The 13,961-nt window shown below is 39.7% G+C and overlaps 1 protein-coding gene and 1 non-coding gene across 4 annotated transcripts in view; both read right to left on the bottom strand.

The window, feature by feature from the left end:
- The window catches only part of LOC115225098 (CCR4-NOT transcription complex subunit 3), a 100,016-nt gene that overhangs the window by 61,616 nt on the left and 24,439 nt on the right, over nt 1-13,961 (bottom strand). For all 3 annotated transcript variants that reach the window (XM_036514407.1, XM_029796026.2, XM_036514408.1), the window contains exon 2: nt 3,633-3,700. In XM_036514407.1, the coding sequence (XP_036370300.1) occupies nt 3,633-3,700 (68 nt within the window). The remainder of the gene's footprint in view (nt 1-3,632; nt 3,701-13,961) is intronic.
- Trnaq-cug lies at nt 1,247-1,318 on the bottom strand. Its single transcript has one exon. It is a non-coding gene; the product is annotated as a tRNA-Gln (tRNA).

The following is a 13,961-nucleotide window of genomic DNA, read 5'->3' as shown; positions in this document are numbered from 1 at the left end:
GTTTGCCAGCCTCACCTTGCCTCCGTGCCGGTGACACGTAAAAAGCACCATCCGTTCGTGGCCGTTGCCAGCGCCGCCCCGACTGGCCTCCGTGCCGGTGGAACGTAAAAGCACCAACCGTTCGTGTCCGTTGACAGCGCCGCCCCGACTGGCCTCCGTGCCAGTGGCACGTAAAAGCACCATCCGTTCGTGGCCGTTTGCCAGCTCCGCCCCGACTGGCCTCCGTGCCGATGGCACATAAAAGCACCATCCGTTCGTGGCCGTTGCCAGTGCCACCCTGACTGGCCTCCATGCCGGTGGCACGTAAAAGCACCATCCGTTCGTGGCCGTTTGCCAGCCTCACCTTGCCCCCGTGCCGGTGGCCCGTAAAAGCACCATCCGTTCGTGGCCGTTTGCCAGCCCCGCCCCGACTGGCCTCCGTGCCGGTGGCATGTAAAAGCACCATCCGTTCGTGTCCGTTGCCAGCCTCGCCTGGCCCCCGTGCCGGTGGCACGTAAAAGCACCATCCGTTCGTGGCCGTTTGCCAACTCCATCTGGCTCCTGTGCGGGTGGCACGTAAAAAGCACCCACTACACTCGTGGAGTAGTAGGAAGGGCATCCAGCAGTAGAAACACTGCCAGTGGTTGGCATTAGGAAGGGCATCCAGCCGTAGAAACACTGCCAGTGGTTGGCGTTAGGAAGGGCATCCAGCCGTAGAAACACTGCCAGATTAGACTGGGCCTGATGCAGTCTTCTGGCTTCACAGACCCCAGTTGAACCGTCCAACCCATGCTAGCATGGAAAACGGATGCTAAATGATGATGATGGTGATGGTGAATAACAACAACAACATGTTTACCATGAAAATGATGGTGATGGTGATATTTTTAAAAGAACATTAAATCAAAAGAAACAGTGGAAGCGAAAATTAAAATTTTAAAAATTCTGAAAAATAAAAAGAAAGGAAAAAACAAGCTACATGTTGATTGGATTACAGCAGTGAATCGTATGAACGCAGGGTTTGCAGTGTGCACATGTAAGAACTGATCAAACCCAACTTGTGACACTACACAGGAAGCTGGTCTGCCAAACAGCTGAGAACTACTGTTACAGATCTACAGCATCCCCACCTCACCAAGGACAATTCTGCATGCCCCGAGGTGCAGCAGTGGATCATATTGGTGCAACGTTGCAGTTTTATTTTTTTCTAGTTTCAGCTTAGAGCTGCGGCCATGCTGATGCACCGCCGTTAAAGATTAAATCAGTAAGGTTCTACCGAGACTCGAACTCGGATCGCTGGATTCAGAGTCCAGAGTGCTCACCATTACACCATAGAACATTTCTTTTACTCTTTTACTTGTTTCAGTCATTTGATTGTAGCCATGCTGGAGCACCGCCTTGAGGGGTTTTATTGGAAGAAATCAACCTCAGGACTTATTCGCCTAGTCCTTATTCTATCAGTTTCTTTTGCTGAACTGCTAAGTTACAGGGACACAAACACACCAACACCAGTTGTCAAGTGGTAATAGGGAGGACAAACTCACACAAAGACATACACACACACATATCTATATCTATCATCATCATCTATTTCCTTACTACCCACAAGGGGCTAAACACAGAGAGGACAAACAAGGACAGACAAACGGATTAAGTCGATTATATCGACCCCAGTGCATAACTGGTACTTGTTTAATCAACCCCGAAAGGATGAAAGGCAAAGTCGACCTCGGTGGAATTTGAACTCAGAACGTAACAGCAGACGAAATACGGCTACGCATTTCGCCCGGTGTGCCAACGTTTCTGCCAACTCGCCGCCTTAAATCTATCATCATCATCGTTTAACGTCCGCTTTCCATGCTGGCATGGGTTGGACGATTTGACTGAGGTCCGGTGAACCAAAGAGCTGTGTTGTGTTCTTAAGCAAAACACTTCATTTCACTTTGCCCCAGTTCACTCAGCTGGTAAAAATGTGTAATCCTGCGAGTGATCATTAGTTTTGGAGTCACAAAAAAAAAAAAAAGAAAGAAAGAAAGAAAGAAGCATCCCGAACACTGATAATCATCATCATCGTTTAATGTCCGCTTTCCATGCTAGCATGGGTTGGACGATTTGACTGAGGACTGGCGAACCAGAAGGCTGCACCAGACTCTAATCTAATCTGGTAGAGTTTCTACAGCTGGATGCCCTTCCTAACGCCAATCACTCAGAGAGTGTAGTGGGTGCTTTTACGTGCCACCAGCACGAGGGCCAGTCAAACAGTACTGGCAACAGCCACACTCAATACGAAATGGGATAAGAACACAAAACATCCAGATAGACGATACAAAGAAAACAAGGAGGGGTCATTCGGAGTTTTCTTTCCTCAGTCGAGTTCCAGATTATCTTTGCAATTTCAGCCGGTTATACTCGAGATTGCTCCAATCTGGCCAGCCCCAAGGAAAAACTAAGCTAAGAGCATTAGATTCCTTAGAAGAAAGCAGTGAATGTATACAAAAACAAGGACGGACAAAAAACAGACAATGTTACACAAGTACAATAAAAATAACAGGACATAACAACAGGTGTCTTTTGACTAAGGATGAATTAAATTAAGCTGGCGTGTGTGGAAATGAAGCCTTACGGTAGGGATAAAACATTTCACAAACACAGGGAGGAATACCGATGTTGCATGGACAATGGCCAGACCAAGAAAGAAAGGTCAGGCTTGGCTGAACGCCAATCATGTGGGAAGAAAAAAAGAGTACATATATACAAAGGGCTTCTTTCAGTTTCTGTCTACCAAGTCCACTCACAAGGCTTTGGTCAGCCTGAAGTTATAGTAGAAGACACTTGCCCAAGGTGTCATGCAGTGGGACTGAACCTGGAACCATGTGGTTGGGAAGCAAGTTTCTTACCACACAACCACTATACAAATGTCTGTGTGTCTACATCTTTGTCTCCTCGTTTGTCAACCCTACCTCTGCTTGACAGCCATTGATAGTTTGGTCCCATCCCTACAACTTAGCAGTTTGGCAAAAGAGATTAATAAAACAAGTACCAAACTCTCAAAAACAAAAGAAAAAAACCCCCACATACATAGGCGCAGGAGTGGCTGTGTGGTAAGTAGCTTGCTTACCAACCACATGGTTCCGGGTTCAGTCCCACTGCGTGGCACCTTGGGTAAGTGTCTTCTACTATAGCCTCAGGCCAACCAAAGCCTTGTGAGTGGATTTGGTAGACGGAAACTGAAAGAAGCCTGTCGTATATATATATATATATATATATATATATATATATGCGTGTGTGTGTTTGTGTGTCTGTCCCCCTAGCATTGCTTGACAACCGATGCTGGTGTGTTTATGTCCCCGTCACTTAGCGGTTCGGCAAAAGAGACCGATAGAATAAGTACTGGGCTTTCAAAAAAGAATAAATCCCAGGGTCGAGTTGCTCGATTAAAGGCGCTGCTCCAGCATGGCCGCAGTCAAATGACTGAAACAAGTAAAAGAGTATATACTGGGGCTGATTCATTCAACTAAAAACTTTCAAGGTGGTGCTACAGCATGGAGTGATGCAGTCTGGGCCCTTTCTTTCCTAACCCCACCACCCACATACCCACCCTCACCCAATATGTTTCTGTACAACGTGCGAAGGAATCAAATCATTTCACTCACCTTATGCCAAATATCTTCGAATGTTTCAACTCCTTCACTCACTTTTTTTAAACATCGTTCAATCTCACCTGTGGATGGAAAAATTTGACTTAATTAGCATAAAAATTTTAAAATTAAAATTAAAATTTTCTTGTCTTGGGAAGGTCATTACACTAACACACACACACACACACGCTGGTTCTATGTCACTTCTTTTATCATTTGCCAATCAGTTGACTATTTAGTCAATCATGTGGTTAATCATTTAACCCTTTCGTTACCAACCTGGCTGAAACTGGCTCTGGTTCTGTAATACAAATGTCTTGTTTACATAAGTTTTGAATTAAAATCTTCCACCAAACCTAAGTCACAATTTATATTCCTAACACTAGATGAATGATAACAAAGTTATTTTACTAAATTCTTTGTTATATTTAAAGTAAATTGAAAGAAACACAGAGCATCTCAACAGAAATATGGTAACAAAAGGGTTAAGATATATAATAGAGAAACAATTCTTAACCCTTTTGATACCAACCCGGCTGAAACTGGCTTTGTAGTACAAATGCTTTGCTTTCATAAGTTTTTAATTAAAATCTTCCACCAAACCTTATTCACAATTTATGTTCCTAGCACTAGCTTAATTATAACTAAGCTATTTTACTAAATTCTTTGTTATATTTAAAATTAATTGAAAGAAACACAGAGCATCTCAACAGAAATACAGTAACAAAAGGCTTAAAGTAACCATGATATTTTTAACCCTTTTGATACCAACCCTGCTGAAACCAGCTCTGGCTCTGTGGTAAAATGTCTTATTTTCATAAGTTCTGACTTAAAATCTTGGTCACAATTTATGTTCCTAACACTAGCTTAATGATAACTAAGTTATTTTACTAAATTCTTTGTTATATTTAAAGTAATTGAAAGAAACACAGAGCATCTCAACAGAAATACAGTAACAAAAGAGTTAATTGAATTAATCCGGTGCCTCTCAATTGGGGTCCGTATGACCCCTGGGGGCTCCACATAAGGTTTTGTTGTTACAGTTTACGTGCAATAACTTGATTATATTTTTATAATACACAAAATATTTCAATAATTATTTTTATGCAATTCCTATTAATAATTAATTATAAAAATAAACTAGGGATTTTTCAAACATCAAATGTCTAGGAAGGTACATCCAAGTAAAATAGGTCCATAAAGGGGTCCATAGTAAAAATACAAAGAATATCTGTGTGCACATGTATACGTACATATATACACACACACACACACAGTGATACATTACAATTTATTCAACACACTGAAGTTAATAATGAGGGTGAATGGTAAGGTTTTAAATTTCAACACAAATGACAAAACAAAATATCACAAATTCCATATTCCAAAACCGGAAGACCGGAAAAGTGTTGCAAAAAGAGAAAAACCCAATTAATTTTTAGCAGATTTTCATGTAAAGTCTATATGTCAGGCACAGGAGTGGCTGTGTGGTAAGAAGCTTGCTTACCAACCACATGGTTCTGGGTTCAGTCCCACTGCGTGGCATCTTGGGCAAGTGTCTTCTGCTATAGCCCCGGGCCGACCAATGCCTTGTGAGTGGATTTGGTAGACAGAAACTGAAAGAAGCCTGTCGTATATATGTATATATATATAAGTGTGTGTGCATATGTTTGTGTGTCTGTGTTTGTCCCCTTAGCATTGCTTGACAACCGATGCTGGTGTGTTTACGTCCCCGTTACCTAGCGGTTCGGCAAAAGAGAGACCGATAGAATAAGTACTGGGCTTATAAAAAGAATAAGCCCCGGGGTCGATTTGCTCGACTAAAGGCGGTGCTCCAGCATGGCCGCAGTCAAATGGCTGAAACAAGTAAAAAAGTAAAAAAAAAGTAAAGTATGCATTTCCTCTATTAGAGTATGAAGGCACATGGCTTAGTGGTTAGAGTATTTGGCTTACGAGCATAAGGTCGTGAGTTCAATTCCCATTGGCATGTTGTGCCCTTGAGCAAGACCCTTTATTTCTTTGTTCCAGTTCACTCAGCTGGTGAAAATGAGTTGTACCTGAAATTCAAAGGGGCCAGCCCTGTCACATACTGTGTTATGCTGAATCTCCCTGAGAACTACATTAAGGGTACAAGTGTCTGTGGGGTACTCAGCCACTTTCACAATTTCATAAGCTAGCTGTGAAGTGGGTCAACTGGAACCCTTGCCACCGTAGCCAACAGTGGGCCAGTTTTTGTGTGTCCTTGAGTAAGACACTTTACTTCACATTGCTCCACTCCACTCAGCTGGCAAAAATGAGTAGTACCTGTAGCTCAAAGGGCCAGCCTTGACCCATTCTGTGTCATACTGAATCTCCCTGAGAACTACACTAAGGGTATACATGTAGGTGCTGGAGTGGCTGTGTGGTAAGTAGCTTGTTTACCAACCACATGGTTCCAGGTTCAGTCCCACTGTGTGGCACCTTGGGCAAGTGTTTTCAACTATAGCCTCGGGCCGACCAAAGCCTTGTGAGTGCATTTGGTAGATGGAAACTGAAAGAAGCCCATCGTATATATGTATGTGTGTCTGTTTATCCACCCCCCAACATCGCTTGACAACGGATGCTGGTGTGTTTACGTCCCCGTAACTTAGCGGTTTGGCAAAAGAGACGGATAGAATACATACTAGGCTTACAAAGAATAAGTCCTGGGGTTGATATGCTCAACTAAAGGCAGCGCTCCAGCATGACCACAGTCAAATGAATGAAACAAGTAAAAGATAAAAGATAGGTGCAGGAGTGGCTGCGTGGTAAGTAACTTGCTTACCAACTACATGGTTCCGGGTTCAATCCCACTGCATGACATCTTGGGCAAGTGTCTTCTATAGCCTCAGGCCAAACCAAAGCCTTGTGAGTGGATTTGGTAGATGGAAACTGAAAGAAGCCCCTCGTGTGTATATATATATATATATATATGCAGCCACACTTCATCGTGTGTGTGTTCCGAACTTATCAAGTAGTTAGCGTGAAAAGCCTCATAAGGGAAAAATTGTCATTCTTTCGATATAACTCGACAAAATCAAAACATTTCACTCCGGGTATTTCCGTGGAAGCAAATGACAGTTTGATTCTGTTTTCTGCTTGGAAATTTGCGGATTTTACATACACACCTGAAACAGGTAAGAACAAATATGCAAGGCTTTTTTTTCTTCAAGTTTCAAAATGAGACATTGCTGGCAACCCACGGAAATACCCGAAGTGAAATGTTTTGATTTTGTCGAGTTATATTGAAGGAATGCCGAAAAATCTATTAATTATTCCCTTTAAATATAATAATAATGGCAATCTTTCGTCTTTTTCTTACCATTTCACCATCGTCACAGTAGCAGTCGACAAGGCATGTATAACGATTAAATAAAAGAAAATTTTGTCTATATCTTCGATCACTGTCATTATTCCATTGAGTCAACCTCATTATTTTCTACATAGCAGACCGTTACATAAAAAGCAAAGGTAATCTTTCGTTTTAACTCGAAATAATGTAAACACTGAATCGGCCATATATACACACACACACACACACACACACATATACACACACACATACACCGAGTAAAAAATTTCAGTTATCTCTTTCTTTCACACATTACTCTGTCTCTTCGCACACTAACAGAAGCACTTCACTTCCACAACATACTGTCTGTCTCCCACACCCCATCAAACACACACACACACACACATGTACATCAATGCTTCACATTGCACGGTAACTTCAAAAGAACTTCCCTCGTCATACAATCGCTTACCGGATACATTTCAAGATAGTGTTTTTTTTATTATATATAAATGGGTTTGTGTTAGGGGTGAGAGAAAAGGGTTTCTGCTTTCTTCAGAAATGTAAACAAAGCCACTTCCGGTACCTATACCGAAGGATCGCCAATAATAATAATAATGAAATTATTATATACAGTGCTCAGGTGCACCACAAATATATATTTATTTGTATTAAGGTTATGTTGTTGAATAGGGAAGTAAATAACGACATCCGGTCAAAAAAAAAAAGGACCGATGTAAGATACATTACGATTGCTTCGTTCACCCAGTCTAGAAAATAAATCGTCGTCCTACTTAAAAGATTAATTAAGCAGAATTAATAATCGTTTGCTGGTATACTTTATAAACATGAAAATATCGGGGATTTCAAACGTGTGATGAAGTGTAAATAATACGTAACGAGCAAATGAGGGAGTTTGTAATTTTTGCTAAACCAATTAAAAGCGATTCAATTAATGTCGTATAGTACTTTGGTTATTACAAAATAACGCACATTTATTTATTAATAGCAGTATCGCCCGGCGTTGCTCGGGTTTGTTTCGACCCTTTAGAATTGGAATTTTTGAAAAGTACTTTGCATTATGTAGCTTGTTATTCTCTTTAAGTGAACATTTTTCTGGTCGAAATACACCGAAAAATGACGACACAGCAGTGAAAAAATCGTTAAAAAATAGGGATTTTCTTAGAAAAAAAAAAAGCACCTTTTTAATGTAAATAATTTTTGGTGTTAACATGGTCCGATTTGAATTTTATCACCTACGGAACGAAGAGCAAGCCTTCTTCTATCATACTCTCAATTTTGGTCAACTTGCGCTTAAGGGTCTCGGGGGAGATAGTGTTAGTTGAAGGCTACCAAACCTGCCACACACAGACAACTTCAACTTTATAAATAGTAAAAAATAGGGATTTACATAGAAAAAAAGCACCTTTTTGATGTAAATAATTTTTGGTATTAACATGTGTCCGATTTGAATTTTATCTCCTACGGAACTAAGAGCAAGCCTTCTTCTATCATACTCTCAATTTTGGTCAACTTGCGCCGCAGGGTCTCGGGGGAGATAGTGTTAGTTGAAGGCTACCAAACCTGCCACACAGACAACTTCAACTTTATAAATAGTAAAAAATAGGGATTTACATAGAAAAAAAGCACCTTTTTGATGTAAATAATTTTTGGTGTTAACATGGTCCGATTTGAATTTTATCACCTACGGAACGAAGAGCAAGCCTTCTTCTATCATACTCTCAATTTTGGTCAACTTGCGCCGCAGGGTCTCGGGGGAGATAGTGTTAGTTGAAGGCTACCAAACCTGCCACACAGACAACTTCAACTTTATAAATAGTAAAAAATAGGGATTTACATAGAAAAAAAGCACCTTTTTGATGTAAATAATTTTTGGTATTAACATGTGTCCGATTTGAATTTTATCTCCTACGGAACTAAGAGCAAGCCTTCTTCTATCATACTCTCAATTTTGGTCAACTTGCGCTTAAGGGTCTCGGGGGAGATAGTGTTAGTTGAAGGCTACCAAACCTGCCACACACAGACAACTTCAACTTTATAAATAGTAAAAAATAGGGATTTACATAGAAAAAAAGCACCTTTTTGATGTAAATAATTTTTGGTGTTAACATGGTCCGATTTGAATTTTATCACCTACGGAACGAAGAGCAAACCTTCTTCTATCATACTCTCAATTTTGGTCAACTTGCGCCGCAGGGTCTCGGGGGAGATAGTGTTAGTTGAAGGCTACCAAACCTGCCACACACAGACAACTTCAACTTTATAAATAGTAAAAAATAGGGATTTACATAGGAAAAAAGCACCTTTTTGATGTAAATAATTTTTGGTATTAACATGTGTCCGATTTGAATTTTATCTCCTACGGAACTAAGAGCAAGCCTTCTTCTATCATACTCTCAATTTTGGTCAACTTGCGCCGCAGGGTCTCGGGGGAGATAGTGTTAGTTGAAGGCTACCAAACCTGCCATACACAGACAACTTCAACTTTATAAATAGTAAAAAATAGGGATTTACATAGAAAAAAAGCACCTTTTTGATGTAAATAATTTTTGGTATTAACATGTGTCCGATTTGAATTTTATCTCCTACGGAACTAAGAGCAAGCCTTCTTCTATCATACTCTCAATTTTGGTCAACTTGCGCTTAAGGTCTCGGGGGAGATAGTGTTAGTTGAAGGCTACCAACCTGCCACACACAGACAACTTCAACTTTATAAATAGTAAAAAATAGGGATTTACATAGAAAAAAAGCACCTTTTTGATGTAAATAATTTTTGGTATTAACATGTGTCCGATTTGAATTTTATCTCCTACGGACTAAGAGCAAGCCTTCTTCTATCATACTCTCAATTTTGGTCAACTTGCGCCGCAGGGTCTCGGGGGAGATAGTGTTAGTTGAAGGCTACCAAACCTGCCATACACAGACAACTTCAACTTTATAAATAGTAAAAAAAGGGATTTACATAGAAAAAAGCACCTTTTTGATGTAAATAATTTTTGGTATTAACATGTGTCCGATTTGAATTTTATCTCCTACGGAACTAAGAGCAAGCCTTCTTCTATCATACTCTCAATTTTGGTCAACTTGCGCCGCAGGGTCTCGGGGAGATAGTGTTAGTTGAAGGCTACCAAACCTCCATACACAGACAACTTCAACTTTATAAATAGTAAAAAATAGGGATTTACATAGAAAAAAGCACCTTTTTGATGTAAATAATTTTTGGTATTAACGTGTCCGATTTGAATTTTATCTCCTACGGAACTAAAGCAAGCCTTCTTCTATCATACTCTCAATTTTGGTCAACTTGCGCTTAAGGGTCTCGGGGGAGATAGTGTTAGTTGAAGGCTACCAAACCTGCCACACACAGACAACTTCTTCAACTTTATAAATAGTAAAAAATAGGATTTACATAGAAAAAAGCACCTTTTTGATGTAAATATTTTTGGTATTAACATTGTCCGATTTGAATTTTATCTCCTACGAACTAAGAGCAAGCCTTCTTCTATCATACTCTCAATTTTGGTCAACTTGCGCTTAAGGGTCTCGGGGGAGATAGTGTTAGTTGAAGGCTACCAAACCTGCCACACACAGACAACTTCAACTTTATAAATAGTAAAAAATAGGGATTTACATAGAAAAAAAGCACCTTTTTGATGTAAATAATTTTCGGTCTTAACATGGTCCGATTTGAATTTTATCACCTACGGAACGAAGAGCAAGCCTTCTTCTATCATACTCTCAATTTTGGTCAACTTGCGCTTAAGGGTCTCGGGGGAGATAGTGTTAGTTGAAGGCTACCAAACCTGCCACACACAGACAACTTCAACTTTATAAATAGTAAAAAATAGGGATTTACATAGAAAAAAAGCACCTTTTTGATGTAAATAATTTTTGGTATTAACATGTGTCCGATTTGAATTTTATCACCTACGGAACGAAGAGCAAGCCTTCTTCTATCATACTCTCAATTTTGGTCAACTTGCGCCGCAGGGTCTCGGGGGAGATAGTGTTAGTTGAAGGCTACCAAACCTGCCATACACAGACAACTTCAACTTTATATATAGAGAGATTAATCGACAGAAGTACAGAATGATTAAAAGGGTTTACAGTTATAACAGAGTTGATAAATACACCGTCGATTGCAACGACGAGTGTTCAAGTTGATCCGATCAACGGAACAGCCTGCCCGTGAAATTAACGTGCAAGTGAATTTTCCGAAGTCCTCTCCCTACCCCATTGGAAAAGATTTTCCCCACAAATTTCTTTATAATCGTAATGTATGCTGTTTGAAAAGTATTTATATAAAATTCCATTGAAAAAACAAAAAAAAACCCCATTTTCCTAAAAGTTATGAGAGGAAGAAACTTGAATTTTCCAAGGTCCTCTCCCCACCGTTCCGTTGCTTTGCGCGCATTTTTTTTCATATTCGTTTCATACACTATTTTTTTTTTTCTTCTGATTTTCGTTTCCGGGTCAAGTTGTAAACATTAACCAAATTTTCTACAAATATATCAGAATTTAACACGGACGAAAATCTCTCTATATATAAAGCTGAAGTTGTCTGTGTATGGCAGGTTTGGTAGCCTTCAACTAACACTATCTCCCCCGAGACCCTTAAGCGCAAGTTGACCAAAATTGAGAGTATGATAGAAGAAGGCTTGCTCTTCATTCCGTAGAAGTAAAAATTCAAATCGGACCATGTTAATACCAAAAATTATTTACATCAAAAAGGTGCTTTTTTTCTATGTAAATCCCTATTTTTTACTATTTATAAAGCTGAAGTTGTCTGTGTATGGCAGGTTTGGTAGCCTTCAACTAACACCATCTCCCCCGAAACCCTGTGGTGCAACTTGACCAAAATTGAGAGTATGATAGAAGAAGGCTTGCTCTTCATTCCGTAGAAGTAAAAATTCAAATCGGACCATGTTAACACCAAAAATTATTTACATCAAAAAGGTGCTTTTTATCTATGAAAATCCTTATTTTTTACGATTTTTTGACTGGTGTGTCGTCATTTTTCGGTGTATTTCAACCAGAAAAATATTCACTTAAAGAGAATAACAAGCTACATAATGCAAAATCTTTACTTTTCAAAAATTCCAATTCTAAAGGGTTGAAAAGAAAACAAAACCCGAGCAACCCTGGGCGATACTGCTAGTAAATAAATAAAAATAAACCACTTGGTGAGCCCGTACACAACATATATATATATATAAATTCTACAAAATGAAACTAAATATTTCGGTGGCAAATGATGATGTGTCAGAATGTATGTGTCTACGAGCTTACTATTTTTCTTTTCACAGCAAATTCTGATACGAACGTAATTTACACGTTCTGAAAAGTATTTTTAGCAATAAAAGAAAGAATTTTTCTGAAGGTTATTAGGAAGCCAAACTGACTCGTGCGAATTTTCAGAAACTCATCTCCCCAACCGTCGGAAAATTTTCTTTCACAACGAATTCCGATATAATCGGAATCTAAACCATCAGAAGCGTATCTGTAGAAAATTTCGTTAAAAAATATCCATTTTTCTGGAAGTTATGAGGAAACAAAGTCAGGGAGGGGCACACTTGTGTAGGTTTGGCTATAAATACGCCTGAGTTGTATTTTCTGTCACACACATACATAGGCGCAGGAGTGGCTGTGTGGTAAGTAGCTTGTTTACCAACCACATGGTTCTGGGTTCAGTCCCACTGCGTGGCACCTTGGGCAAGTTTCTTCTACTATAGCCTTGGGCTGACCAAAGCCTTGTGAGTGGATTTGGTAGACGGAAACTGAAAGAAGCCCGTCGTATGTATATATATATATATATATATATATATATATATGTGTGTGTGTGTGTTTCTGTCCCCCTAGCATTGCTTGACAACCAATGCTGGTGTGTTTATGTCCCCGTTACTTAGCGGTTCGGCAAAAGAGACCGATAGAATAAGTACTGGGCTTACAAAAGAATAAGTCCCGGGGTCGATTTGCTTGACTGAATGCAGTGCTCCAGCATGGCCGCAGTCAAATGACTGAAACAAGTAAAAGAGTAAAGAGTATATGGATTTTAAAAAGTTATACATACATACATATATATAGATATATATATATATATATATGGCTGTGTGGTAAGAAGTGTTCTTATTCTTTTATTCTTTTACTTGTTTCAGTCATTTGGCTGTTGCCATGCTGGGGCACCACCTTTAGTCGAGCAAATCGACCCCCCAGGACTTATTCTTTGTAAGCCTAGTACTTATTCTATCGGTCTCTTTGGCCGAACCGCTAAGTTACAGGGACGTAAACACAACACCATCAGTTGTCAAGCGGGGGTACAAACACAGACACACAAACATACACACATATGTATATAAGCAACAAGAATAACTTCGGTAATTTATATATATATACGACAGGCTACTTTCAGTTTGTGAAAGGCAGGAATTTTGTCCCCTAGACTTACTCATTGTAAGCCTGGTACTTATTCTATCAGTCTCTTTTGCCGAACCGCTAAGGGGACAAACAGACACACAAACATACATATATATATATACGACGGGCTTCTTTCAGTTTCCGTCTACCAAATTCACTTTGGTCGGCCCGAGGCTATAGTAGAAGACACTTGCCTCAAGGTGCCATGCAGTGGGACTGAACCCGGAACCATGTGGTTCGTAAGCAAGCTACTTACCACACAGCCATTCCTACGCCTTGTAAAAGTTTAATAAACATGTATTCTACTAAAAATACTGATAAATTTTCCAGCTAAAGCACTCAATACCAAAGTAAAAGTGCAATAATTTATTTAAACCGAAGAGGTCAGAGAGAGAGAGAGAGAGATAGGAATGATCCAGTTGTCTGTTATTCTGGTGAAAGACTATCTGGATTCCGTCTTTCTGTTCGAGGAATACGACGTCTTGTCGGGATAGGGGTGGCTACTGAAGCACCCTAAATTAACTATAATACATGCGAAGATTCCTATGACATACTGTGGATCCCTAATCAAAAGCTTTCCACATACACACACGTACGGA

Source organism: Octopus sinensis, linkage group LG27 (assembly GCF_006345805.1).
Source record: "Octopus sinensis linkage group LG27, ASM634580v1, whole genome shotgun sequence".
Taxonomy (NCBI): domain Eukaryota; kingdom Metazoa; phylum Mollusca; class Cephalopoda; order Octopoda; family Octopodidae; genus Octopus; species Octopus sinensis.
Note: the sequence above shows the minus strand (reverse complement) of the source record. Positions and strands in the feature narration are given on the sequence as shown.